At 43.0% G+C, this 26,512-nt stretch overlaps 1 protein-coding gene across 3 annotated transcripts in view; it reads right to left on the reverse strand.

The window, feature by feature from the left end:
- Window positions 1-25,726, reverse strand: part of itpr3 (inositol 1,4,5-trisphosphate receptor, type 3) — a 311,298-nt gene extending 285,572 nt beyond the window's left edge. For 2 of the 3 annotated variants that reach the window (XM_068057163.1, XM_068057162.1), the window contains exon 1: window positions 25,058-25,315. In XM_068057163.1, coding sequence (XP_067913264.1) covers window positions 25,058-25,146 — 89 coding nt within the window. In that variant the 5' untranslated portion in view covers window positions 25,147-25,315. Of the gene's footprint in view, window positions 1-25,057; window positions 25,316-25,707 lie in introns of those variants that run through there. The other variant, XM_068057164.1, reaches the window with a different exon arrangement.
- Between the last annotated feature and the right edge of the window lie 786 nt (window positions 25,727-26,512).

Consider the following 26,512-nt stretch of genomic DNA (forward strand, 5'->3'; position numbering starts at 1 on the left):
ACTTGTTAAGAGCCTTTAAAGTCCAATATAAAGAGTTCCAGTTTCCTGCACTGGTAGGGCCCTGGAGGCGGGCACCCAGTGGCAGGCCAGAGGGCCAGTATCCAAGCAAGCCCAGAGGCCCTTCCTGCCTCCATGGGTGACAGCAGCAACATGCCGCCCTGTAGAGGTGCTACCCCGGATACCTCCACCCACCCCTCCCCATAGTGGTGGCCTGGTTGCAAGAACCAGTTTTTAATTAAAGTTTTTAAAAAGTTGGTGAGACAGTTCCTCCACGTTGATGCGCCCTCTCTGTTGCTTACCTGCCACCACAGTCTGCTGCTCCTTTCAAGCTGGATGGTCTTTAATTGTCCCTCTAGCTTCAAAAGCTCGCCCGCTGCCCTCAATTGGACAGGGAATCTGTCTCCATACTAATTAAGGGAGTGCCTCCATGAAAATCCTAATGAGTGACTGTTTCCCCCTGGGGGTGGGTTCAGGACACGGAAACAGTCCCAAATTCTGTTTCCTGCCCACATAGGGTCTATATGATAGCTAGGATTGGGGTTTGAAACTCAAATCAGGACAAGGTTTCACACCCTCTGGTTCAACCTGAATGAGTGCCCAAGAAAGGATTAGTCAGTTATATGATCGTGTAATTTATAACAGGGGCAGTACCTAAGGAAAGGGAATCATTCACTTTGTCAGCTAGCACGGGAGCCAGGAGGGGAAGTTAGGTGACCAGTAATTTTGTGGGAATTGGGTCAAGCAAGCAGGAGGTGGGTTTCTTGGACAAGGTGAGCTGGGGGAGGGCATAAAGGGAAGACTGGAGAGAAACTAGAGGAAGACAAAAAGTCAGAATTAGGATGAGGGGATGTTTCACTTACTTCATGAGGGGAAGGGGATGAAGGAATAGACAAGCTGAATATGTAGTTTCAATTTTAGTGACGAAGAGGTCCATAGGTTCTTCACACTTATTGGTACAGGTGAGCGTGGTGGAAGCAGGAGAGAGGGGTTTAAGGAACCAGTTGGCAGTGGAGAAAGAAAGTTGTGAATTACCTTCATTTTCCAGCATGATCCTGGTGTTGCGCGGTGTGATTAGAAGAGTGTAAGACTGATGGTGCCTGATATGGCCCAGCCATATTTGACGATGGTTGACTAAACAACTTCTATACCAGAACACTCAAGTATTGGACTTGAGAGATCAAAGATGGAGACCATACTAGGGCAAATGATACCCCACTGCAGCATCCATTTATCTCTTCGATTCCAGCATTTTTGACTCCACTACTTTATCTGGCATTTTGATCACTAACTTAAGAGAACAAACTTACTGATATCTTTCTGAAATGTATTCATCTCCAATTTGAACCTGTGTCCCTTTGTTCTACTCATTAAGTTTAATTTAAAGTTAATATTCTGGATTAACCTTTTATATACCCTTATTGTATGCCTTTATAAGATCACCTCTCAGTCACCTCACTTTCAGGCTGAAATGCCCAAGTTTCTCCAAGCTTTCCTCATAATGCAGACCTCCAACACCCAGGATCAGCCTTGTGCCTCTTCTCTGCCCTACCTCAAGTGCTTCAATATCTCTCTTGTGTTTTAGCAACCAGAACTGGACACAATGTTCACCACTTCTTTCTCTGATCAAACTATACGCTGCTTCAGTCACAATAAAACAATGTATTGGAGAAGAGATATCATAATAAATTCTAGTAAATGGAGTCCATGCTCATCAGAGCAGCTATATTAGTAATGCACCAATGCTATGCAAACAGTTGGATTGTACTTCAGCAGGCAAGTTAATTATAGCCAGCTCCAAGCACAGTTAAACAAAGTAAAATAGTAAAAACTGGATGTGAATGAAGAAAATCAAACATATAAAATGTCTGTTTCATAAGAAAATGCAATCACTCTTTTTTATTTTCTCCCGTTCCTTTGCTGAAGGTTGAAACTTCTGCTAAAGCACTGCCCATCTTCAGCACCTCGCAAAAATGGCCACTCTCCATATGTAAATCTAGACTGTGAGTGTCCATAGGCTGTTAAAATGGAGTGGGGCACCATATCACAGCCAAGCCTGATCCTGTTCTCACTCAACAGCCATACAAAATCTTCTCAACAAGAGTCACTGAATTCCAATCAGGAACATACCACTCCTTTGCCCAAAACTCTGAGGCCAACATCCCCCACTGTTGCCCCAGCTGAGATCAACTAACATCAACACAGACCAGGGATCATACCTGGGGCCTTGCTGGTCAGACAGTAAATTTGACTCAAATAATGCATTTACCTCCCAAGCCACGGGAATAGCTGTGCTAACAGGGTGCTATCCGGTTTTTCAGATCTTCTATTTATGATACAAAGTCACGAACTTAATCAAAACATCATGGCATGATAGATCTCAAAACTGGGTTTCTGTGGTAATTTGTACTGCTTCCTAAATATAATAGCTCCCAGCCACTTTGTTGTAGAAACCATGCACTGATGTTATAGCATGGTTTCCACAGATGGCACATTTTTCAGTATGGGAACCAACTCCATATACTGACACACTCCTGGGAACCCCCTGTACTAGCCTCTGAAAGACAGTACCAGCTATTCAAAAGGAAAAGCATGTTATCAATGCAGTAAATATTTTATGAATGCACTGCAACACAGATAACATGCTCGTCAACAAACAGAAAAAATACAATAGTCTCATGAGCTATCTGAAGGCCCTGCTGTCATATACCAAACCCTTATGAGCCCAGCAGTTTGAATGTATGATTAGTGACATTGTAACAATGTATATTAGGGCATTTTTTTTACATTTGCCAAGATATATAAAAAAGACTTTGCAGAACTACAGTAAAGCCAGGTCTTAATGTCATGACTATACTTATTATTAATACATGATATGTGGGGGAGCAGAGGAGGAGGACTTAATTATTGCCGATGCATTTGTCACATATTTGACCTCAACTCCATTCAAAAATGTTTCGAAATCTAGAGAAGTGTTACACAAAGGCATTGTTAAATGCTGGAAAGAACTTGGATCAAGTGACAATGATAACTGAGTTAAGGTTGAGTGTTGGTGAACAAATACTATTCACAAATCCAAACAGAATGCCAAATCATTCTTTTCTTGGCTACAAAGCAATGAGATATTAGGGTCACAAAACCTAAGTAGTTATTCAGATTTACAAATGCTGTTTAACTCTTTACTTACCTGGCATGTCATTCAGTTATACAGGCCAATTTTGAAGTTAACTAGGTTAAATAGTATAACCCTGGGAAATCAGGCTGTGCATACTATTGTACGAATGCTTAACAATTTATATGAAATTCAACTGTCCGCTATTTTAGCAAGGCAGTCATCCATTTATTCATAACGCCTCTGCTAAATTAGCAAAGAAATATCCCACGAACATATTTGTATAATAATACTGCATCACATAATTTCATAGCAATGGTTTTTATGATGAATTATTGAGCTACATTATGAGTGCAAAAGACTACCCAGAATACATAATCATTGCTGAGCTATTCTATTTATTTATAGCCCATCATCTTGAAATAGAATTTCTTGAGCAATTTCAAATGAATTCTGAAACACCAAAGATTCAGCAAATTTTCAATGTGAGAAGTAACCAATTTTTTTACATTTGTGTAAATTATAAGTAAATCAGTCCTGGGTCTTTAAAGTTGAAACTCACTGCTTCTGAATATAACTACAGTTTTTCTAATGCTCTTTGCTGTGAATCCAAATTCTAGATATCCTTTGATTGAAAACTTCTCTGTTCAATCAGTTGAATAGCCAGTTTGAAAAAAATATATATTTCAGAAGATGATGGGTTGCTGAAATATGCAAACAAACTGCTTAGATATATTTCCACACTACTTTCTTCCAATTCCAATGCATCTATTTTCAGCATCCGATAAATATGACAGCCCATGAATTTGAACTAAATTCACTTCAGAAGCACTTAGAAATAGATTGATTTTTCCTTTGTAAAGGTATATGCTTGTTGCTGGTGACACAACTTCAATCCATCACACTCTGACCAATTTTTAGCTCCTGCATTACTCACCCTACTGATCAAAAGTGATGACATTAAAGCTTAAATGTCAATCCAATAACTTAAGCTCCTCTGAGCATCAAGTTCCAGCAACAAGTTTACTAACCCAATGCCTTCTTTTACACAAGTCGTGAGTGCAAGTATAGGCTGGAGAGGGTAGGCAAAGGTGTGGAGAAGGCATGGATGTTTTTTTAACATAATTAGTAAAACGAGCACTAGAATAGTTATGAAGTTAAAGGAAGGGCAGCTGTAGACAGCAGCAAAAGAAATCTAAATAAAATTTGTCGGCCGATTTTCTGGTTGACAGAGGTTTAAATAGACAACTAAGTACTTTAAAACTACGAAATGTCATTCATGGATAGGAAATGAAAGAGGTGTTACACAAATCCACACAATAGTCTTCATTTCTGAAAATGGAACATGAAAAGCCCAACAGGTCAGCTTCTGTGGAAAGGTTCTGTAAAGTTTTTCTCCCAAGACCATCCCCTCGCACACCCTCAGCCCCATAAAGATAAATTGAGGAAAACTGCAGAATGTCTCAGTTCATAGATTTAAATTCAGATCAGGTAACAAAATAAATAAATGCCAAAGGTAACCAGCCAAGAAAAATAAGAAATGCAGACTTCAGGGGCATTTAAGACACAGACTGGGGTAACCAGAATACCAATAGGACAAACTTGAGTTGGTTGAAAAAACATTTTCTCATGGGTTATTAATTCGAAATTGGTTTGCTTTCAGTTTTGTTTTTCCTGGGATGATACCGAGTTGCATGGGGTGGGATTTCAAATCGTCAGTGAGGGCGGGAATGGGGATGGCTGGTCGTTTAAACCCACCCCTCGGTTAGGCGAGGATTTCCCAGTGCGAAACTGGCATGCTCAGATTTTGAATGGCACCAATAGGAGCTGTTAGATGCAACCCTCATCCCCTACCCCACCTGCCCTGCATAATTGGCCAATGAAGCACATCAATGAGGTTGTTGGAAAGAGTGAAAGAGAAAACACAGCAGGAGCAGAGCTTTAAAAAGCACGCCAGAACTCAGAGACCAGACAGAGAGAGAGAAAACACAGCTTTGTATCTTAATGCACAAAGCATTCGGAATAAAATAAATGAGTTAACAGCGCAAATAGAGATGAATGGATATGATTTAGTGGCAATTACTGAGACGTGGTTGCAGGGAAACCAGGTTTGAGAATTGAATATCCAAGGGTACTCATTATTTCGGAAGGATAGGCAGGAAGGAAAAGGAGGTAGTGCAGCTTTGTTGATAAAGGAAGAGATCAGTGCTGTAGTGAGAAATGATATAGGCACAGGAGATCAAGACGTAGAATCAGCCTGGGTAGAAATAAGAAATAGCAAGGGAAAGAAGTCCCTGGTGGGAGTAATCCATAGGTCCCCAAACAGTAGTTCCACAGTGGAACTACAGTATAAACCAGGAAATACTGGGGGCTTGTAAGAGAGGTATGGCAATAATCCTGGGTGATTTTAATATGCATATAGACTAGATTAATCAAATTGGCAAGGGTAGCCTCGAGGGAGAGTTCATTGAATGAAGTAGAGATTGTTTTTTGGAGCAATATGTTGTGGAACCAACCAGGGAGCAGGCTATTCTAGATTTGGTATTGTGTAACGAGGTGGGATTAATTAATGATCACATAGTTAAGGATCCTTTAGGGAAGAGTGATCATAGCATGCTAGAATTTGAAATTCAGTTTGAGGGCGAGAAACTGGAGTCCCACACTAACGTTCTGGAGTTAAACAAAGGTAATTACATAGGCATGAGGATAGTTTTGGCCCTAGTGGACTGGGCAAGAAGACTAAAAGGTAGGACAGTTGATGAGCTGTGGCAGATGTTTAAGGAGATATTCAATTCCTCCCAACTAAAATATATTACAGAGAGGAAGAAAGATTGTAAGAGGGGGAAAAAACATCCATGGCTAAGCAAGGAAGTTAAGGATAACATAAAGACAAAAACTAAGGCATACCATATTGCAAAGGCCAGTGGCAGGCTGGAAGATTGGGAAACTTTTAAAGATCAACAAATGGGGTTACTAAAAAAGTAATCAAAAGAGCAATGGTAAATTATGTAAGAAAACTACCGCAAAATATAAAAACGGATAGCAAAAGATTCTATAAGTATATGAAAGGGAAGAGAGTAGCTAAAGTGAATGTTAGTCCCTTGGAGGATGAGACTGGGAAGTTAATAGAGGGGAACACAGAAATGGCGGAGACACTAAATCAGTATTTTGCCTCAGTTTTCACGGTGGAGGACACTAGTACCATTCCAATAGTCAGGTAATGCGGAGGTTATAGAAAGGGAGGAACTTAGAACAATCATCACCACTAGGAAAAAAGTATTGAGCAAACTATTGGGATTGAAGACAGACAAGTCCCCAGGGCCTGACAGCCTACATCCTAGGGTCTTAAAGGAAATGGTGTGGAGATAGTGGGCTGAATTTTACACTGCCCCAGCGGGTCGGATGGTGGCATGGGGGCAGCGTAAAATTGAGCGGGAGGCTCCGGGAGGCCTACTCGCCCCGCTTCTGCCTCCAGCCAAGTTTATGCCGTCAGTCAGGGGGTGGGAAACAGCCCGCCCACAAGAGGCCTATCAAGGCCCTTAAGTGGCCACTTAACGGCCACTTAAGGGCCCTCGCCCAACTCCACGGGTATTTTACCCGTGGCAAGCAGGTGTGCTGGGGGTGTGAAAGGCCGCCCAGTGATAGCTACCGGCCTTTCCGTGCCCCAGGGAGTGGGGGGGGTGGTGGGGGGCCAAGGCAGTCAGGCACAGGGTGCCCGATTGAAGGCCACCCCCACCTCCCAGCCCACCCCGGGACCCAAGACGCACCCCCCCCACCCCCCAAATTACCACTCCAGCCTCACCAGGGAAGGACCGATCCCCTTGGTGAGACAACCCCTACTTACCTTACTCATTGATCCATCTGGTCGCTGGGCTGCAGTCACAGCAGTGGCCACCTCTCACAGTGGCGCTACTGGGACTAAGAGCTGTCGGCCTGCTGATTGACCGGCAGCTCACTGAGGCAGGACCTCCTCTCTCAAGTGGGTGGAAGTCCCACCTTGGGAATTAAAGCCCGAGGACCCATAAAATACAGGACAGATCCCTGGGCTAGGCAGAAGCGGATTCGCCACCGACTTTCACGTCGATGGCGAATCCCTGTCCGCCTAAGGTAAAATCCAGTCCAGTGGATCCATTGGTTATAATATTCCAAAATTCCTGGATGCGGGAAAGGTTCCAGTGGATTGGAAAAATGCTAATATAATGCCCTTATTCAAAAAGGGAGGGAGGCAGAAAATACGAAACTATAGGCCAGTTAGTTTAACATCTGTCGTTGGGAAATTGTTAGGATCCATTATTAAGGAAGTAATAACAGGACATTTAGAAAGTCAAAACACAATCCATCAGAGTCAGCATGGTTTTATGAAGGGTAAATCATGTTCGACTAATTTGCTAGAGTTCTTCGAAGCTGTAACAAGCAAAGTGGATCATGGGGATCCTGTAGATGTAGTTTATCTGAACTTCCAGAAGGCATTTCATAAGGTGCTGCACAAGGTAAGATCACATGGGGTTAGGGGCAATTTATTGGCTTGGATAGAGGATTGGCTAACCAACAGAAAACAGAGAGTCGAGATAAATGGATCTTTTTCTGGTTGGCAAGATGTAACTAGTGGGGTGCCACAGGGTTCGGTCCTCGGGCCCCAACTATTCACAATCTATATTAATGGCCTGGATACAGGGATAGAAGGTACTATAGCCAAATTTACAGATGACACTAAAATAGGCGGGATAGTAAGTTGCAATAAAGAAATAAGAAATTTACAAATGGATATGGATAGGTTAGGTGAATGGGCCAAAATTTGGCAGATGGAGTTTAACGTGGATAAGTGTGAGGCTATCCATTTTGGTCGGAAGAATAGAAAGGCAAATTATCTAAATGGAGAGAAACTTCAGAGTGCTTCGGTGCAGACGGATCTGGGTGTCCTCGTGCATGAATCGCAGAAAACTAGTGTGCAGGTACAGCAGGTAATGAGGAAGGCAAATGGAATTTTGGCATTTATTGCTAAAGGAATCGAGTATAAAAGTAGGGAAGTGTTGCTGCAACTGTATAAGGCATTAGTGAGACTGCACCTGAAGTATTGCATAAAGTTTTGATCTCCTTACTTGAGGAGGGACATAGTTGCATTGGAGGCAGTTCAGAGGAGGTTCACTAAATTGATTCCAGAGATGAGGGGTTTGTCTTATGAAGAGAGATTGAGCAGTTTGGGCCTTTACTCTCTCGAGTTTAGAAGAATGAGAGGAGATCTAACTGAGGTATATAAGATGATTAAGGGGATTGACAAAGTAGACGTAGAGAGGATGTTTCCTCTTGTGGAGCAATCTAGAATGAGAGGTCACAGTTTTAGGATAAGGGGTAGCAGATTTAAAACAGAGATGAGGAGAAATTATTTCTCTCAAAGGGTCGTGAGTCTGTGGAATTCACTACCCCAGAGTGCGGTGGATGCCGAGACATTGAGTAAACTTGAGGAGATAGTCAGATTTTTAATTAGTAAAGGGTTGAAGGGTTATGGAGAACGGGCAGGAAAGTGTTCAGGCCGAGATGAGATCAGCCATGATCGTATTGAATGGCGGCGCAGGCTCGAGGGGCTGAATTGCCTATTCCTGCTTCTGGTTCTAATGTTCTTATGTTCATTTAAGGGCCAGACTTGGATTTCGGTTCTAAGGGGTGGGTCCAACCACGCACTGTCAAAAACACAACAGTGGAGAGGAGGCTCCATAGTGGGGAGCGATCTGCAACAGTGGGACACAGGCAAGAGGCAGCATTGAAAGAGGAAGGTTGAGAGATGGCCCTCATTCACAGGCAAGCAGTTGTGTTCAGTGTTAAGAAATATCCTGCATATGGTGGTGGACAATTAAACAAGTAACTGGAGGGCATGGCTCCACAAATATCCCCATCCTCAATGATGGGGAGCCCAGGACATCAGAGCAAAAGATAAGGCTGAAGCATTTGCAACAATCTTCAGCCAGAAGTGCCAAGTAGGTGATCCATCTCAGCCTCCTCCTGAAGTCCCCAGCATCACAGATATCAGTCTTCAGCCAATTCGATCACCCCACATGATATCAAGAAATGACTGAAGGCATTGTGTACCGCAAAGGCTATGGGCCCTGACAATATTCCAGAAAAAGTACTAAGACCTATGCTCCAAAACTAGCAGTGCCCCTAGCCAAGCTGTTCCAGTACAGCTACAACACTGGCATCTACCCAGCAATGTGGAAAATTGCCCAGGTATGTCCTGTACATAAAAAAAAGGACAAATCCAATCCAGCCAATTACCACCCCATCAGTCTACTCTCGATCATCAGTAAAGTGATGGAAGGTATCATCAATAGTGCTAACAAGCAGCACTTGGATTCTGATCTATGCATATGGGTCAACAAGGCATTTGAGCACAAATGGTGAGGAGAACTCTATGTGTCATCAGGATGCCTCTCTCTTTTGCACTCTGGTGACTGCTGACCAGGAGGTGTACCATCTGGGTCTCTCCTAGCACTCATCTTACCAGACCTAAGAAGATCATTGAGAGTTTCTGGCACCGCACTCAGGTCCTCCTCACCACTCCTCTGCTGCTGACCTCATGTGCCACCTCCAGCCATGCTCTCTTGGTGAGTCTTGCTGGCCTTCTGATGCCACTGGCAAGGAACAGAATGCACAGTCACGACCTCCAGCAGGACCTCCAGTGAGTCATCAGCAAAATGTGGGCGAGGGGATACCCTGGCATGGGAGCCCTGCCTGCCCACTGCCCTCTGCTCAGGTAATGCTACCATTCCTTGGATGAATGGCAGCCTCAGCAATGGCTGCTGCCCGCCCTTTAAATCAGGCCCACTGCTGCCTCAGTACCACCTCCTTCCACCTCTAATTGTACGGCAAACGCGACTCCGGGCCAATAAAGCTCTTGCTGATAAAAGAAATTGTGATGCGTGTGCGTTTCCGTGTTGATGTTGCATCAGGATCCACAAGTCATTGCGACATTGGGGTTCCAAACCGTGAATTGAAATCCCATCCATGTCTCAGCCGCTCCCAGGCCACTAGGTTCCACAAAACGTTCCACCACGTTTTTCTGTAATTCCCTTTGCAACTCAGTCCTGTTCCTAAATGGGACAACATGAACTACTTTCACGACAACTCATATATATATATATCCACCTTTTTGTAGGATGGAACGACCTGAGGCTAGTTTAATTTGATACTCCTGTCCCTCTAGTTACAAACTCTGTTCAAAATAAATAGCCTTACTTCCTCTAAATGTGCTGTTCCGCAGTCCTTAAGAAATAAATGTTGGCACCTTGACATTCACTCAAACTTGCCATATATTCCTAGTCTCTTGACTTGTCACTGTCATCCTCTTTAAGCACCTTATTGCTACTGAAGATAAATCAAAAAGAAAAATTGATTACGATTGTTTGTTGTTTCATGTACTCATCTCAAAGCTCTCTGTGCTAAACACATAGGGCTGGATTTTAAGAGCCCGTCGCCGAACTTGATGGCGAGCTCAAAAAATGGCGGCCCGCATACCAAAGAGCCGCCACAATCTCCCGTGCGGCGGCTCATTTCAATAGCCGGGGCAGCCCTCCCATCAATCAAGTGGAGGGGGTGAGCTGCCCATCACCGGCAAAGGCCAGCTGCCCTTGCACAGGCGTTAGAGGCAGCTGATGCCATTTCTAAAGGGCAACCAGCCCTGCCGGCATATTTAAATTTTTAAAGATCCCCCCCCCCCCCTCAAAATTTATCAAATAAATTTTGAATGACTCTTTCCCACCTCATTAACTATCACATTACATTAACTATTTGCTCTTCCCTCCAAAAAACACTTACCTTTTACATCTGACCGTCCCCCTCTCCCAAACACTGCACAAAGTTTAAAATACACCCCTTCCCATCACCCACTACACCCATTACATTTACTTGACCCCGCTCACCCCCACCACCCGCACTGAAAATCTTAACTCCTCCCCCCCCACCCCACCAGTGTCGCACCTGTTTTTCCCAGATGGGAATTGAAAGCGTGGAAGTACCAGTCACCGCATTGAAGATTGCGGGGAGCCCGGAAGATTAAAGGTAAGTTTATTTAAATTTATTCATCCGTGAATTTAAATATTGCAATTCAGTTCTCGTTGCCCAGCGGCGAGGGGGCCACCACGGAGCCTTGCTGCTGCCCGGAGGATCAGGCCGGGCGCTCCCAGCATCGGCCTCCGTGACGGACCTCTGCCAGAACAATCTTCTGCTCCCGCACCATCCCACCCCCGTCCCCAGCCAACAGAGCCCAACATCGTGGGCTTGGTAAAATCTAGCCCATAAAGAGAATGGCCGCCATGCCTAGATAGATACAAATGTGTGTTGATATACCAAATGAACAATGTAACCTTTGACCATATTTATAAACTATTATATGCAGGCAAAAGTAGTACAGTGAAACAATACCATCAAATTATATAATCGTATATAGAAAGTAATCGTGGATTTTAGATGTTTTATAAATTTTACTCATGTCCCTTTGAAAAGTTCCAATGACCTTATACTATACATTTCATTCCTTCTAAATTTTATTTAAGACCTAAGCATGATTTTTATAAAGCACAAGTCAAAAATATAGAATATTGTTGCAACTAATTTTGTTTTATCAAAAGTTGCGCTTGGAAACTTTCAGATGCAATGGAGTTTTAATGTAAGAGATCAAGATAGTTTGTAAGAAGAGCAAAATACTGCAGACGCTGGAAATCTGAAATGAGAACAGAAAGTGCCGGAAACACTCAGCAGGTCTGGCAGCATCAGACCATAAGCCCCATTATTTTTTGTTTATTTATTGGTTTTATTTTATTTTTAATATAGATATATTTTTTTTTAATTATTTATTTTTCAACCATGTGCAAGTGTTAAACTTAGTTTTGATGTTTTTGCTTTCCTGCAGAGCTGTTCATTATTCTGCCATTAGCACTCTCTCTGGACTCATGTTTTGTCTTTCACGACAACTATTTAGCACTCCATTTGCACTCTGTTCCATGACATCTCTCATTTAATCTCTTCCCCCCTCTGTCCTTTCACAGTCCTTCCTTCTTGTTCTTCTTTCTCCCTCCCCCCTTTCACTTGCTCAAAGACTGTTGCATTTCTAAATTTTGCCAGTCTGTTGAAGGGTCACAGACCTGAAATATTAACTCTGTTTCTCTCTACACAGATGCTGCCAGACCTGTTGAGTATTTCCACACTTTCTGTCCTCAAGATAGTTTGTAATATCACAAGTAACTCAGACTTGCACTGCTTGGGACAGGTAGGCCAATTTTGACAATGCTAAAAGCAAACTGGGAATAGTTAAAATTCTATTACATACACTTACCTCATAAGCTACTTGTATCTAAATTAAACAAATTAATCAACTATATTGTCACATGTAAATAATTCAGCAAGAAAAAGAATAGAGTTCTGTTAGAATTTACAAACAATCAACAAAAGCATTGTAACTCATACATTAATAATGATTTTTTTTAAATCCCAGTTTTCCCTCTCCTCAATTCTTTTGAAGATAGTGGTAAACAAGTACTCAAGGGCGTAGTGCAGAGGAAACATTCCTCATGTATGAACCCAAACACTGAGCATCAGCAGACTATTTATGTGCCAATTTTGTCCTTACCCAATGTCAAGACAAGTGTATTTTCCAGCAGGAGTCAATAACTAACAGTCAAATGTGGAAAATCCTGGCAATTTCCCTCCCTCCCTTTTCTCTCCCTCCCCCTTTTTCTCTCTCCCTCCCCCTCCTCTCCCTCCCTCTCCCCCTCCATCTCTCCCCCCCCCCCCCGTCCCTCCCCTTTCTCTTCCACCCCTCGCCCCTGATCCCCCTCTTGCCTCGCCTCCCTCCTTCTTCCCCTCCCTCTTTCTGGTCCCCTCCCTCCCTCTTCTCCACTCCCCCTCCCCTTCCTCGTTCTCCCTACTCCTTCCCTTCCTCACCTCCCCTCCCCTTCCTCCTTCCCCACTCCCTTCCCCTTCCTCCTTCCCCACTCCCTTCCTCTCCCCCTCCTCCCTCCCCTCCTCCTTCCTCCCTCTCCCACCCCTTCTCTTCTCCTCCCTCTCTCCTTCCCCTTCCTTCCTTCCCCCACTTCTGGTTCCCTTCCATCCCCTCCTCCACCTCCCTTAGCCCCACATGTCCAGGGTTACTGATGTTGATTACAGTAGTCTTGCTGCTCTTGCAGGTGTCAGCTAATCAAATGCAAACCAGAGATGAAATTGGGGGCCTACCTAGTCTGTATAGCTCGTTGACAGACTGGGCATCACATTTAACAGCTATGCCATCAATGCAACCCAACATTATTTTACTTTTTTCTTCAATACTTGTAGTACTGAAAGCCCAACATTTGCAAATGGTACTGTATACTTACCTGGTAATGATACTTAATTCAATCATTAAACCTCTATACAAATAGATACTACCCAAAATTTCAGATTACCTTACATATCCTGCAACTTGCTAAACTGATGGAAAATTAGAACTTTTAAACAATACATCTATTAATTTGCCTAATTCTAGATTAGTGAACTTGACTGTGATGGGTTTTTTTTGCAAGATTAAAGATGTTACCAACAGGGATAATTCATATGAACTTGCCTTAGAAATACTCCATGCTAAAACAACACAAACATATCTCCAAAAAAAAGACTGCATCAGAAAAGCAGTGGTTGCTCAGTGAATTCTGTTAGTTCCTTTCCTGTAAAACTGTTCAAATGCATGCAGCTTTAAATTGCATAGTTTTTACTTACAAGAATAAATGCTTTATATGCTTCTGTATTTTATCGAAATATAATTATAAGTAATTCAATGAACCTGCATTCATGTCCAATGACTCAGATCATTTTTGGTACATGATGGCACAAGCGCAGTGCGCCAATATAGACAATTGGAACATTTACTTCACAATATAGAGCTTTCATTTGTCTTTTAACTTGTTTTCTCCTTTCTGAAAAGCACAGATTCAAACTGGTCCATGGTTCATATGTGCAGAGAACGGAATTAACATTCATGGACAGAGGGGACTCAAGACCAATTGTAATTTTAACTGTAAATAATTCAGCTCCCTTACACTGTCAGGCACAGTGACTCATCCAAGATAGTTTTTGGTTGCCTGAAATGAAATGCACATTCTATCCCCACAAAGATATCATTCATGTCATGCCAGAACTTTGATGCAAGTTGGTTTGGTTGCAAGAGACAGAGCTTAAAGGCCCCTAAGTCTTGATAGGGATAACTAGTTAAAAATCACGCAACTTAGTGGTTTGAAACTTAACAGCTGCTTTATCATTTAGGTCAGCCTAACTACCATAGCATCAACCTGCAGAATAATCATTGGTTCTCACTGTTTAGCATCCAGGCACTCATGGTACATTTTATATAAAAATGCAACACTTCAGATGCCACATCGCAATGATTCAAAAAAATGACAGTCATTTTCCACTAGTTTTCTGATATCAAGGACTTGGCCTCTCCTCAAGAGTCGAGTTCAGGATTGGCAGGCAACCAATCTAAATCAACTTGCTTCTGTATCATCATCAAGATGCGCCAATTTAGACCACTTCATCATACGGCTTCAGTATCTTTTTTTTTAAAAAGCAGGTCATGTTAAACACAGCTTGCTAGTGCTTTAACTATGCTCCAGACTGCTACAAAAGCAAAATAGTGTGGATGCTGGAAATCTGAAATATAAACAGAAAATGCTGGAAATATTCAGCAGGTCAGTCAGCATCTAGACATCTAGTTTGGAATACCACAGGAGACCATCAAGTAGATATATACTTCTTCCTCTCCCTCCTAACTTGGTGTAATCTGCAAAACAGGATGGTCAAATCTCTGTTCCTTCATTCAAGTCAAGTTAAGGTGTCAAAATATAGCCCTGGGGGAAACACTTGTCATATCCTAGAGCTCAGGGGCGGCACAGTGGCACAGTGGTTAGCACTGCAGCCTCACAGCTCCAGCGACCCGGGTTCAAATTCTGGGTACTGCCTGTGTGGAGTTTGCAAGTTCTCCCTGTGTCTGCGTGGGTTTCCTCCGGGTGCTCCGGTTTCCTCCCACAAGCCAAAAGACTTGCAGGTTGGTAGGTAAATTGGCCATTATAAAATTATCCCTAGTATAGGTAGGTGGTAGGGAAATATAGGGACAGGTGGGGATGTGGTAGGAATATGGGATTAGTGTAGGATTAGTATAAATGGGTGGTTGATGGTCGGCACAGACTCGGTGGGCCGAAGGGCCTGTTTCAGTGCTGTATCTCTAAACTAAATCCTGCCAGTCAGAGTATGTACCCTTTTATCTCCACTTTCAGTCTCCTACCTCCCAACTAATTTCCAATCCAAGTAAAAAGGCCATCTCCAACTCAGTGTCCTCCCATTTTTGCCAATAATCTCTTGTGTGGAACCCTATAGTGCATAATGTTTCCGTTTGTCCAGTAAACATCAGCACATATATGCTTATATATGATCATTTTTGTGTTTTAAACCAAAACAGATTACTAAAACAGATTATCCAGTCATTAGTACAGTGAAAAGTGCTAAAGTGATCAGTCATCAGTAAAATGATGGAAGGTGTCATCAACAGTGCCATTAAGCGGCACTTGCTTAGCAATAACCTGTTCAGTGATGCTCAGTTTGGGTTCCGCCAGGGCCACTCAGCTCCTGACCTCATTACAGCCTTGGTTCAAACATGGACAAAAGAGCTGAACTCAAGAAGTGAGGTGAGAGTGACTGCCCTTGACATCAAGGCAGCATTTGACCGAGTACGGCATCAAGGAGCCCAAGCAAAACTGAGGTCAATGGGAATCAGGGGAAAGCCATCCGTTGGTTGGACTCATACCTAGAGCAAAGGAAGATGGTTGTGGTTGTTGGAGGTCAATCATCTGAGCTCTAGGATACCACTCCAGGACTTCCTCAGGGTAGTGTCCTAGTCCCAACCATCTTCAGCGGCTTCATCAATGACCTTCCTTCAATCATAAGGTCAGAAGTGGGGAAGTTCGCTGATGATTGCACAATGTTCAGCACCATTCGTGACGCCTCAGATACTGAAAAAGTCCGTGTAGAAATGCAGCAAGACTTGGACAATATCCAGGCTTGGGCTGATAAGTGGCAAGTAATACTTGCACCACACAAGTGCAAGGCAATGACCATCTCCAACAAGAGAGAATCTAACCATCTCCCCTTGACATTCAATGGCATTACCATCGCTGAATCCCTCACTTATCAACATCCTAGGGGCTACCATTGACCAGGAACTGAACTGGAGTAGCCATACAAATACCGTGGCTACAAGAGCAGGTCAGAGGCTAGGAATCCTGCGGCCAGTAACTCACCTCCTGACTCCCCAAAGCATATCCACCATCTACAATGCACAAGTCAGGAGTGTGATGGAATACTCTCCACTAGCGTGGATGGGTGCAGCTCCAACAACACTCAAGAAGCTCGACACCATCCAGGACAAAGCATCCCGCTTGATTGGCACCCCATCTACAAACATTCACTCCCTCCATCACCAATGCACAGTGGCAGCAGTATGTACCATCTACAAGATGCACTGCAGCAACGCACCAAGGCTCCTTAGACAGCATCTTCCAAACCCGCGATGTCTACCAACTAGAAGGGCAAGGGCAGCAAATGCATGCAAACACCACTACCTGCAAGTTCCCCTCCAAGTCACACAGCATCCTGACGTGGAACGATATCGCTGTTCCTTCACGGTCGCTGGGTCTAAATCCTGGAACTCCCTTCCTAACAGCTCTGTGGGTGTACCTACCCCACATGGACTGCAGCGGTTCAAGAAGGCAGCTCACCACCACCTTCTCAAGGGCAGTTAGGGATGGGCAATAAATACTGGCCTGGCCAGCGACGCCCACATCCCAAGAATGAATTAAAAAAAATTTGTGGGCCTTGCTGTATGCAAATTGGCTTCTGCATTTCCGACAACAGTGACGACACTTTAAAAGCACTTTGGGCCATCCTGTTATATGTTTGGTTAGTCCAGCTAGGTGAGATTACTGAGTCTTCGATAAGTTTTAACAATAACTAGTTTGTTACATATTACGGAACTATATACAGCTTTATATAAGTACGTCTATCTCCAATGATGCCATGCTACTTCCTCTTCAAGTCTCTCTGTCATGTGATCTCTTATATCACCATACGGGGAGGCATTACCCACGCTGTCCCAGATATTAACCCTTTCACCCCTTATACTGCATGTCCCCCAAGTCCTTGTCCATATATTTTTTGTACATTCATTTTTACGTTTACATACTAGCCCCCTCCCCCCAAGTCTCTGTGACTTCACAGATTCAGTCCGTCAGGAGGCTTCACAACTCTCCCTCATCATGTTGTTGCCAGACTCGGAAGATCAGTCGTCATTCTGTGAACTCTTGTTTCTTGACTTGGACAGCCTTCATTGAGGCTTTTTTGTATCCGGTGTTTTCAGAATTTCAGGTTCAACATCTGGTTCATCCAAAATGTATAACTGATTGGCATCTTTGATGAATAGACATAAGATTTCTCCTGTTTCTTCTTATAGTACCTTCTGAAGTCTTCTTCTTTGGCCTCCTTATCTCGAGAGACAGTGGATAAGCACCTGGAGGTGGTCAGTGGTTTGTGAAGCAGCGCCTGGAGTGGCTATAAAGGCCAATTCTAGAGTGACAGGCTCTTCCACAGGTGCTGCAGAGAAATTTGTTTGTCGGGGCTGTTACACAGTTGGCTCTCCCCTTGCGCCTCTGTCTTTTTTCCTGCCAACTACTAAGTCTCTTCGACTCGCCACACTTTAGCCCCGTCTTTATGGCCGCCCGCCAGCTCTGACGAACGCTGGCAACTGACTCCCACGACTTGTGATCAATGTCACAGGATTTCATGTCGCATTTGCAGACGTTTTTAAAGCGGAGACATGGACGGCCGGTGGGTCTGATACCAGTGGCGAGCTCGCTGTACAATGTGTCTTTGGGGATCCTGCCATCTTTCATGCGGCTCACATGGCCAAGCCATCTCAAGCACCGCTGACTTAGTAGTGTGTATAAGCTGGGGATGTTGGCCGCCTCGAGGACTTCTGTGTTAGAAATACGGTCCTGCCACCTGATGCCAAGTATTCTCCGGAGGCAGTGAAGATGGAATGAATTGAGACGTCGCTCTTGGCTGACATACGTTGTCCAGACCTCGCTGCCATAGAGCAAGGTACTGAGGGCACAGGCCTGATACACTCGGACTTTTGTGTTCCGTGTCAGTGCGCCATTTTCCCACACTCTCTTGGCCAGTCTGGACATAGCAGTGGAAGCCTTTCCCATGCGCTTGTTGATTTCTGCATCTAGAGACAGATTACTGGTGATAGTTGAGCCTAGGTAGGTGAACTCTTGAACCACTTCCAGAGCGTGGTCGCCAATATTGATGGATGGAGCATTTCTGACGTCCTGCCCCATGATGTTCGTTTTCATGAGGCTGATGGTTAGGCCAAATTCATTGCAGGCAGCCGCAAACCTGTCGATGAGACTCTGCAGACACTCTTCAGTGTGAGATGTTAAAGCAGCATCGTCAAAGAGGAGTTCCCTGATCAGGACTTTCCGTACTTTGGACGTCGCTCTTAGATGGGCAAGGTTGAACAACCTGCCACCTGACCTTGTGTGGAGGAAAATTCCTTCTTCAGAGGACTTGAACGCATGTGAAAGCAGCAGGGAGAAGAAAATCCCAAAATGTGTGGGTGCGAGAACACAGCCCTGTTTCATGCCACTCAGGATAGGAAACGGCTCTGATGAGGAGCCACCATGTTGAATTGTGCCTTTCATATTGTCATGGAATGACCTTCTGAAGTATGTACTAAATAAGATCTCTGTTGATTATCATCTCTCTGGATGATTAATCCTTTTCCGCCTTGATCTTGTACCCATACCTTTTGTCCTTCCAACAACTTGTGTATGTTCCTGGTACGATATCTCCTGTTATAGTTATAGGCTTGTTGTTTTCGATAAGATTTTTCTCTGTCTTAACTCTCTGATAATCCTGGACTTCTAGCCCTGGAAGTAATTTTTTGGGTAGGATGGGAAGTTGTGTTTTGAGCTTCCTTCCCTATCAGCAGTTCTGATGGTGCTAATCCATACAGCAATGGGGTAGATCTGTAGTTTGGGAGTGCTGTTTGAAAATCTTCATTCTTCTTGAATAGTGCTTTGATAGTTCTGATTCCTCTTTCAGCTTCACCATTAGAGTCATAGAGTCAAACAGCACAGAAACAGGCCCTTCAACCCATCGTATCTGTGCTGGCCATCAAACACCTACCTATTCTAATCCCATTTTTAAGCACTTGGCCCATAGCCTTGTATGCTATGGTATTTCAAGTGCTCATCTAAATACTCCTTAAATGTTGTGAGGGTTCCTGCCTCTACCACCCCTTCAGGCAGTGTGTTCCAGATTCCAACCAACCTCTGGGTGAAAATGTTTTTCCTCAAATCCCCTCTAAACCTCCTGCCCCTTTCCTTAAATCTATGCCCCCTGGTTATTGATCCCTCCGCTAAGGGAAAAAGTTTCTTCATTCTATCCTGTCAATGCCCCTCATAATTTTGGATACCTCAATCAGATCCCCCCTCAGCCTTCTCTGCTCTAAGGGAAACAACCCTAGCCTATCCAGTCTCTCTTATCTAGGGGAACTTGTAAGATGTACAAATCCACAGTTTTCTGCAAAGTGCGTAAAGTAGTCATTTGCAAATTGTTGACCATTATCGGAAACAATATGGTCAGGTATACCATGTGTTGCAAAGATCTCCATTAATGCTCAAATGACTGTCTCAGTAGTCATTGTGTACAAACATTTGACTTCGATCCACCCGGAAAAATAATCAATGACAATCAGGTAAGATTTTCCATTAAACATGAATAGATCAATTCCCAGACATTTGCACGATCTGGTTGTAAATTTGGTTGAGATAAAGGATTCCCTGTGGTCTGGTCTGTGCACTGCGCATACTTGGCAATTAGAAATCATTTCTTCTATATCTCTCGATATTCCCGGCCACCACAGGAATGACTGAGCCTGTGCTCTGCATTTCGCGATACCCATGTGGCCCGTGTGTATTTTATCCAAAATGTCTGCCCGGAGTGAGATCGGAATCACCAGCCTCTCATCATATCCCAGCAAATATTCCAAAATAGTAAAGTGCTTTCTGCACTCAAAGAAGATTTTCATCACCTTATCACTGGGACTCTACTGTGGCCAACCTTGCGTGCAATATTGGCAGATACGGATGTATTCCTCATCTTGCATCTGAGCTTAACAGATTTCTTGGAGCTTTTTTGAGCTAGCCAGCCATTGTGATGCAGTGAACTGAGAATATGACTCAATCTCATTCATGAAGTTAACATGCTGTTGCGTAGGATGGTCAACAGCAGCTCTGGACAATGCATCTGCTGTTGTTTGCAGCTTGCCCTGTACGTATACCATTTCATACGTGAATCTCATTATCCTCAACTGGAATCTCTGGATTCTTGGAGGCATTCTACCAAGTTTCTTTTCATCAAGTAAGGAAATTAGAGGTTTGTGGTCTGTCTCTATGACAACCTTTAAGCCGATGATATAATCTGAGAACTTTTGGCAAGCCCACGTGACTGCGAGAGCTTCATTCTCTATGACAGCGTACCTTGTCTCAGTCTCAGACAATGCTTGAGATGAATAAACTGGTTTGTGGCATCCATCTGGCTGTTCTTGAAAAAGGACTGCCCCTAACCCTGTAGATGAGGCATCTGCTGCAACTGTGGTCAGTAGTGAGGGGTTATTGTGCACTAAGATATCTGGCTAAATCAGCATTTCCTTAATCCTTAAAATGCCTGCTCCTGATGTGCATTCCAATTCATTAATGACTCTCACCTTTTGTAGGTCTGTCATTCTGCCCTTGCTACTAACATTGTCCCTAGGAAACGAATAGATATTTTTGAGAATTCACAGTTTTCATTAAGTGTCAGACCTTCTTCTTGCAAATGATTCAAAAATGCTCTAACACTCAGGTCATTGTTCTTCAACAGATTCCCCATGGACTAAGATGTTGTCCATATGGCATATTATTTCTTTCAGGCCCTGTAGAATGTTCGCCATAGGTCTTTGGAATATTTCCGGTGCTGATGTTGTATCAAATGGTAAATGATTAAAAGAAAATCTTCCGAATGGAGTAATGAAGGTTGTCAATAACCTTGACTTCTCATCTAATAGGACTTGCCAAAAGCCACTATTTGTGTTGAGCTTTTGGATAACTTTGCCAAGTTTTCATCTACTGAGGACATCAGATGGATTTCTCTGGCCACAGCCTTATTAAATTGAGTTAAGTTTACACAAATGCTATGATTCTATGAAATGCGAAGTGTACCATTAGGATTAGGAACTAGAACCATTCCTGAGCATCACTCTGTAGGCTCAGTGACAGGAGAAATGACTCCCATCCTGGTCGTCTCTTCTAGCTGAAGTTGGACGTGCTTTTAGTGGGTGTGGTGTCTTCCAAGATGTGAAAAGACATACAGGTATAGCATCTTTTCACAAAGTAATACTATATTCAGTCTTAAGTCTTTGTAGACTAGTAGACCAGTAAATAATTTTGGAAAGTCTTTTTGGAAGTGACTCCTGGATTCTCACTGCTTAACTTCTTCCCCTTTCCTGATAAGATGAAGGTCTATATAAGCTCTTCTACATAAAAGAGAAAATTCTTGATTCTGTAGAACATACAGTGTTTCCAGTATCTGCTTTCCCTTAGACTGGAGTGTTGCCTGTCTTTCAGTTCAATCCCTCCTGGACCGTGTAATTGAGTTTATGTTGGTTCTAGGCAATGTGTTGATAACCATGGTTCATTGTCTGCTAAAACTGTTACACTTTCTCCATTGTCTAGTTTAAAGTTGGTGATATGTCCGTTGACATATATATCTGCAGTCCAGAATGCATGATTAGGGTCATTGATCTCATCAAGGGTGTTTTCTGATTTTTCGTCGGATGGAAATTGTTTCACTTTACTTCATGCTCTATGCATGAAGACTTTTCCTTTAGAACCTGTGAAAGTAAAGCTTTTACTTTGATACATCTTCCCAAAATGTCCAACCCTCTTGCAGTGAAAGCATTCTACTTTTGTTGCAGGACACTGTTCGCGCCTGCGAGTCTTTTTGCTGCCACAGGGCTGGCAGGGTTTCCTGCCACCTTGCACTTTCCCTCACAAGTGTACCTTCTTTTCTCATGCTTTTTTTTTATAAACAGTCCTGTGCTTAAGGGACTGTACAGTCATTGGAGGTTTCATGAACCAAGGTTTTTCTTCACCTCTCAGGATTGCTCTGTTCTGTTCTGTCTTACCAGCTGCATTGATTTGCCTAGGGTGAGGTCTTCCTTAGACTGCAATAAATCTCAAAGGGATTCATCAGCAATACCTAGCACAATGCAATCTCATATTAATTCTGCTTTTTGGTCTCCATATTCACATCCGTCAGCTAGCCTGTAAGGATCATTAATAAAAGCATCTATTGGTTCACCTGGTTTCTGGACCCTTCTGTTGAATTTGGCCCTTTCTAGAATCTTGTTGCTCCTCAGGTTGAAATAATTATCAAAGTCTTTTACAACTTCATCAAATTTATCTGATGTCTCATTAATGCCTTGTCTTGCAATAACATTGTCTGCTATTGCTCCTACAAATTAAAGTAATGTTGACTTGTTCTGCTTCAGACTTGCTGTCTAATTTTGAAGCAATTCTGTACCTCAAATATATTGTTCTCCAAAGTGGCCAGTTTTGACTTTGAATTGGTCCTTCCATGTGTCCAAACCTCTCTGGTAGTGTAAATTTAAGATCCATGGCTTTTAAAAACTTTTTAGGTAGTTTGATTTCTATTTTAAATGTTCCTTCCTGTACTGGAAGTTTTCCTATACTTCTCAACCTTGCACTAATTCCCGCTGCAGTCACTGTCTTTCCCTGGGAAATCTCTCTGCGAGATTACGTATTTATTTCTTGAATGCAGCTTTGCAGCATTATTTCAATAATCTCTTCATTCCTTCACCTGGAGTATCGAGTATTTGCAGCCGCTTTTTTTTCTTTTCGTGCAGCCTCGTGGTCGTCGCATGTTATGCTGCTGACCTCGGATCCACCCTCGCTAGGCATTTGGTTTTCCTGGTGCTGCCTGTCTAGTGCACTGTTAAGAACAATCTTCTACCTTTTTAAGGGTTGCTCACCAGATCCCCAACGGTTGCTTGCTTCTCTGACTCGAAGTCTGTGATCGTTGGACCGGGATTTGTTTTCCCAGACCACCACACCTCTTTGGTGCAGCCTGAATGCCTCTGCAAGCTGACTCTCCGACTATCTGTGCCTCCACTTCATCCATGGAGCAGCTCAGGAGCCCCTCACAGCCTCCTCTCAAGTTCTGCAGTTTTGGTGCCACTTTTTCCCTAGTCTGACTTTCCATATTTGTCAGTTCCGAAGAAGGGTCACTGACCCGAAACGTTAACTCTGCTTCTCTTTTCACAGATGCTGCCAGACCTGCTGAGTGACTCCAGCATTTCTTGTTTTTATTTCAGATTTCCAGCATCCGCAGTATTTTGCTTTTATTTTATCTGACTTTCCGACCTTCTTTTCAAAATTTTCTGGATGTTGCGTGGCAAGAACCACTGCTGTTCACCATGTTATATGTTTGGTTAGTCTAGCTAGGAGAGATTACTGAGTCTTCGGTAAGTTTTAACAATAACTAGTTTATTACATATTAAGGACCTATATACAGCTTTACACAAGTATGACTAACTCCAGTGATGCCATGCTATTTCCTCTTCTTCAAGTCTATCTCTCATATGATCTCTTACATTATCATAGGTGTTACTCATACTGTCCCAGACATTAACCCTTTCAGACCCTTATACTACACAGAGAATCATGAAAGGCACTCTATATGCAAGTTTTTTTTCTTTTAAAAGTGCTATTATATCCATCAAAACTTTTGTGCATAGCTGCAAGCAAATTATGATGCAATCTGCGACTATTCATTATGTAAACTACAAATAGTAAATTATAATTATCTGGACATCCCCAGTCTCTCAGTTTAATACTCTCATTATGTTGGATTAAATCTCTTATTATTTCCACCATTTTGTCCTCCAAAAAGAAAGTTTTTGCACTTGCCACTGCATCTAATGCTGAACCGGTACGATTTTAATCAAACAAAATATTAAAAATACTGGTAAGCATTTTTGTTTGTAAACAAGCAACAACATAAATTTTGTTGAACCCTTTGCACATGGGGTCATTGTGATGAAAGGAACACGTGACTCTTCTCAATAGAGACCAAAAACATGTATTTTCTTGGAGAGAGAGTGCCCCTTTAAAATCACCACTGCTCCAAAGTCTAGGAGTTATTACTGTGCAGCCCCTACAAACCAACACTGTTCAAAATATGCCATGGATTTCGGGGCTGTGGGGAGAGCAGTGTGTAGCTCAGGTGAACAAGAAGTGGAAAATTAAAGAAAGTAAGCAGATTAGAATAGAGCTTGAGATTTATATAGCGCCTTCTTGTGTCCCCTGGGCCATCCAAAGAGCTGCATAAAAAGTCAAGAACATTGGGTAAACTACATGAGCCACAAGTACTTTTGATTACATTTGAAAATCACGTCTGCTTATGTTACACCAATACTTGACCTGGGCCTTAACTATACAACAGAAAATACACTTACAGTGGTTCTATTTCACTTTTTTAAATTAACCTAATCTATAAAGCAGTCGACCTACAACAAACTTGCTATCACGACATTAATTATCAACTCAACTGGCACTAACTTTCGTGGAGAACCTGACGGAAGTTAGGACCCAATAGGGTCACTGAGCCTTGCCTACATATCAGATGAACTTGCACATATTTAACTGACACTTGGTCAAAGTTTGCTTGAAAGTTTGCAAGGTGTACGGCTCTATATAGCCGGGAAACAGTAAAGCTTCTTGGTGAGCAACATGTGAGTCAATGGTCTCTTACCCCAAGGTACTAATGAAGCCATTCACCGAGCCTTCCGCGTACAGGGAGACAATATCTCCAACGTGCAGAAAACTTGACATTTCAGACATTGCGCTCTCCTATCTGTACAGTCGCGCCGTCTTTGGTTGGAAGATGTACGCCAGCCCACGCGAGAAATTTATGAACCGCTAAAGACCCACAAGTTCTCGCAGAAAGTTTAATTTCTGGAAGAGATGACTTGTTGCTCTGCGCTCCCTCTCCACCCGCACTGTCAATATACAGCGTGAGAGGCAGAGATCAGAACTGAGCTGCAAATATTTGCATGAGCGCTCCTCCGGCTATGTGGCCACCTGCGTCCAATAGCAAAGAAGAGAAAATAATACAGGAAGTTTTACAATAACTGATGCAAACTTCTTCTCACCAAGTAGCAACGCCCCTTTGTAAGCCAAGGCAGAACAAGAAACCTGTATGTGAATGTGAAACACTGTTCAGAGATCACTGCAAGTGAAGAAATGCATGTGTTTCAGGCAATCATGTACAATATTGGTCGTAATTAAACAGACACAAACGGTGAAGTTCTCAAGGAAAATCAACGCTTAAAACTAAAGGATTATTGTCCTCAAACGGCACAATCAGGTTTAGGCACAAATGTGCTGCTGGGTAATTCTCACAATTATAAACAATGTTTAGAAGAGCGAGTTCAACGAAACTTTCATGCGGTTTTGATTTTGCCTCAAACCATTAACCTTCACTTCACTGTGGTGGTATTTCGAGCAGACCTAGAATCAGCGAAAGTAACCGCCCACTTAAAAATGTTTGTCCCCAACCTACCAATCACTAACCAATAGAGGGATAAGAAACACTATGAATAACCAACCAGCAATCCGCAGGAAAGCAAGCAAATCAAATCGCTTTCTTCCCCAAGACTGTCAATAAGGAACTGGTAAATGTCACAAACATACCAATCAAATCATTCCCCAAAATTTGCCATTCTTTGAATGCCTATGGTGTTTCCTCAGTTAGACTAGTATATACATGACACAACTTAAATAATTCCCCCAAATCTTTAAACTTATCTAAAAAGTTGCTGAACTCCTGCTACAAATTCATCCAATACATTTTCCTCAGAGATTCACCCTCTCACGGAATCATAGAATGGTTACTGGACATCTGGCCCATCATGTCCGTGCTGGTTCGCTGCAAGAGTGACTCACCTCGTCCCGCTCCCCCGCCTCATCTCCATAGTCCTGCAAATTTTTTCTCTTCAGATAATCCAATTCTCTTTTGAAAGCCACGATTGAATCTGCCTCCACCACACTCTCAAGCAGCGAATTCCAGATCCTAATCACTCGCTGCGTAAGTTGTTTCTCACATTGCCACTGCTTCTTTTGATACGACCGAGGCCAGAGGGGTGCACTGTTAATTCAGTCCCACTTCTCCACAGGCCACAACATATAGTTAAATTTTCCCACTTAC

This window comes from Heterodontus francisci, chromosome 25 (genome assembly GCF_036365525.1).
Source record: "Heterodontus francisci isolate sHetFra1 chromosome 25, sHetFra1.hap1, whole genome shotgun sequence".
NCBI classification, from domain to species: domain Eukaryota; kingdom Metazoa; phylum Chordata; class Chondrichthyes; order Heterodontiformes; family Heterodontidae; genus Heterodontus; species Heterodontus francisci.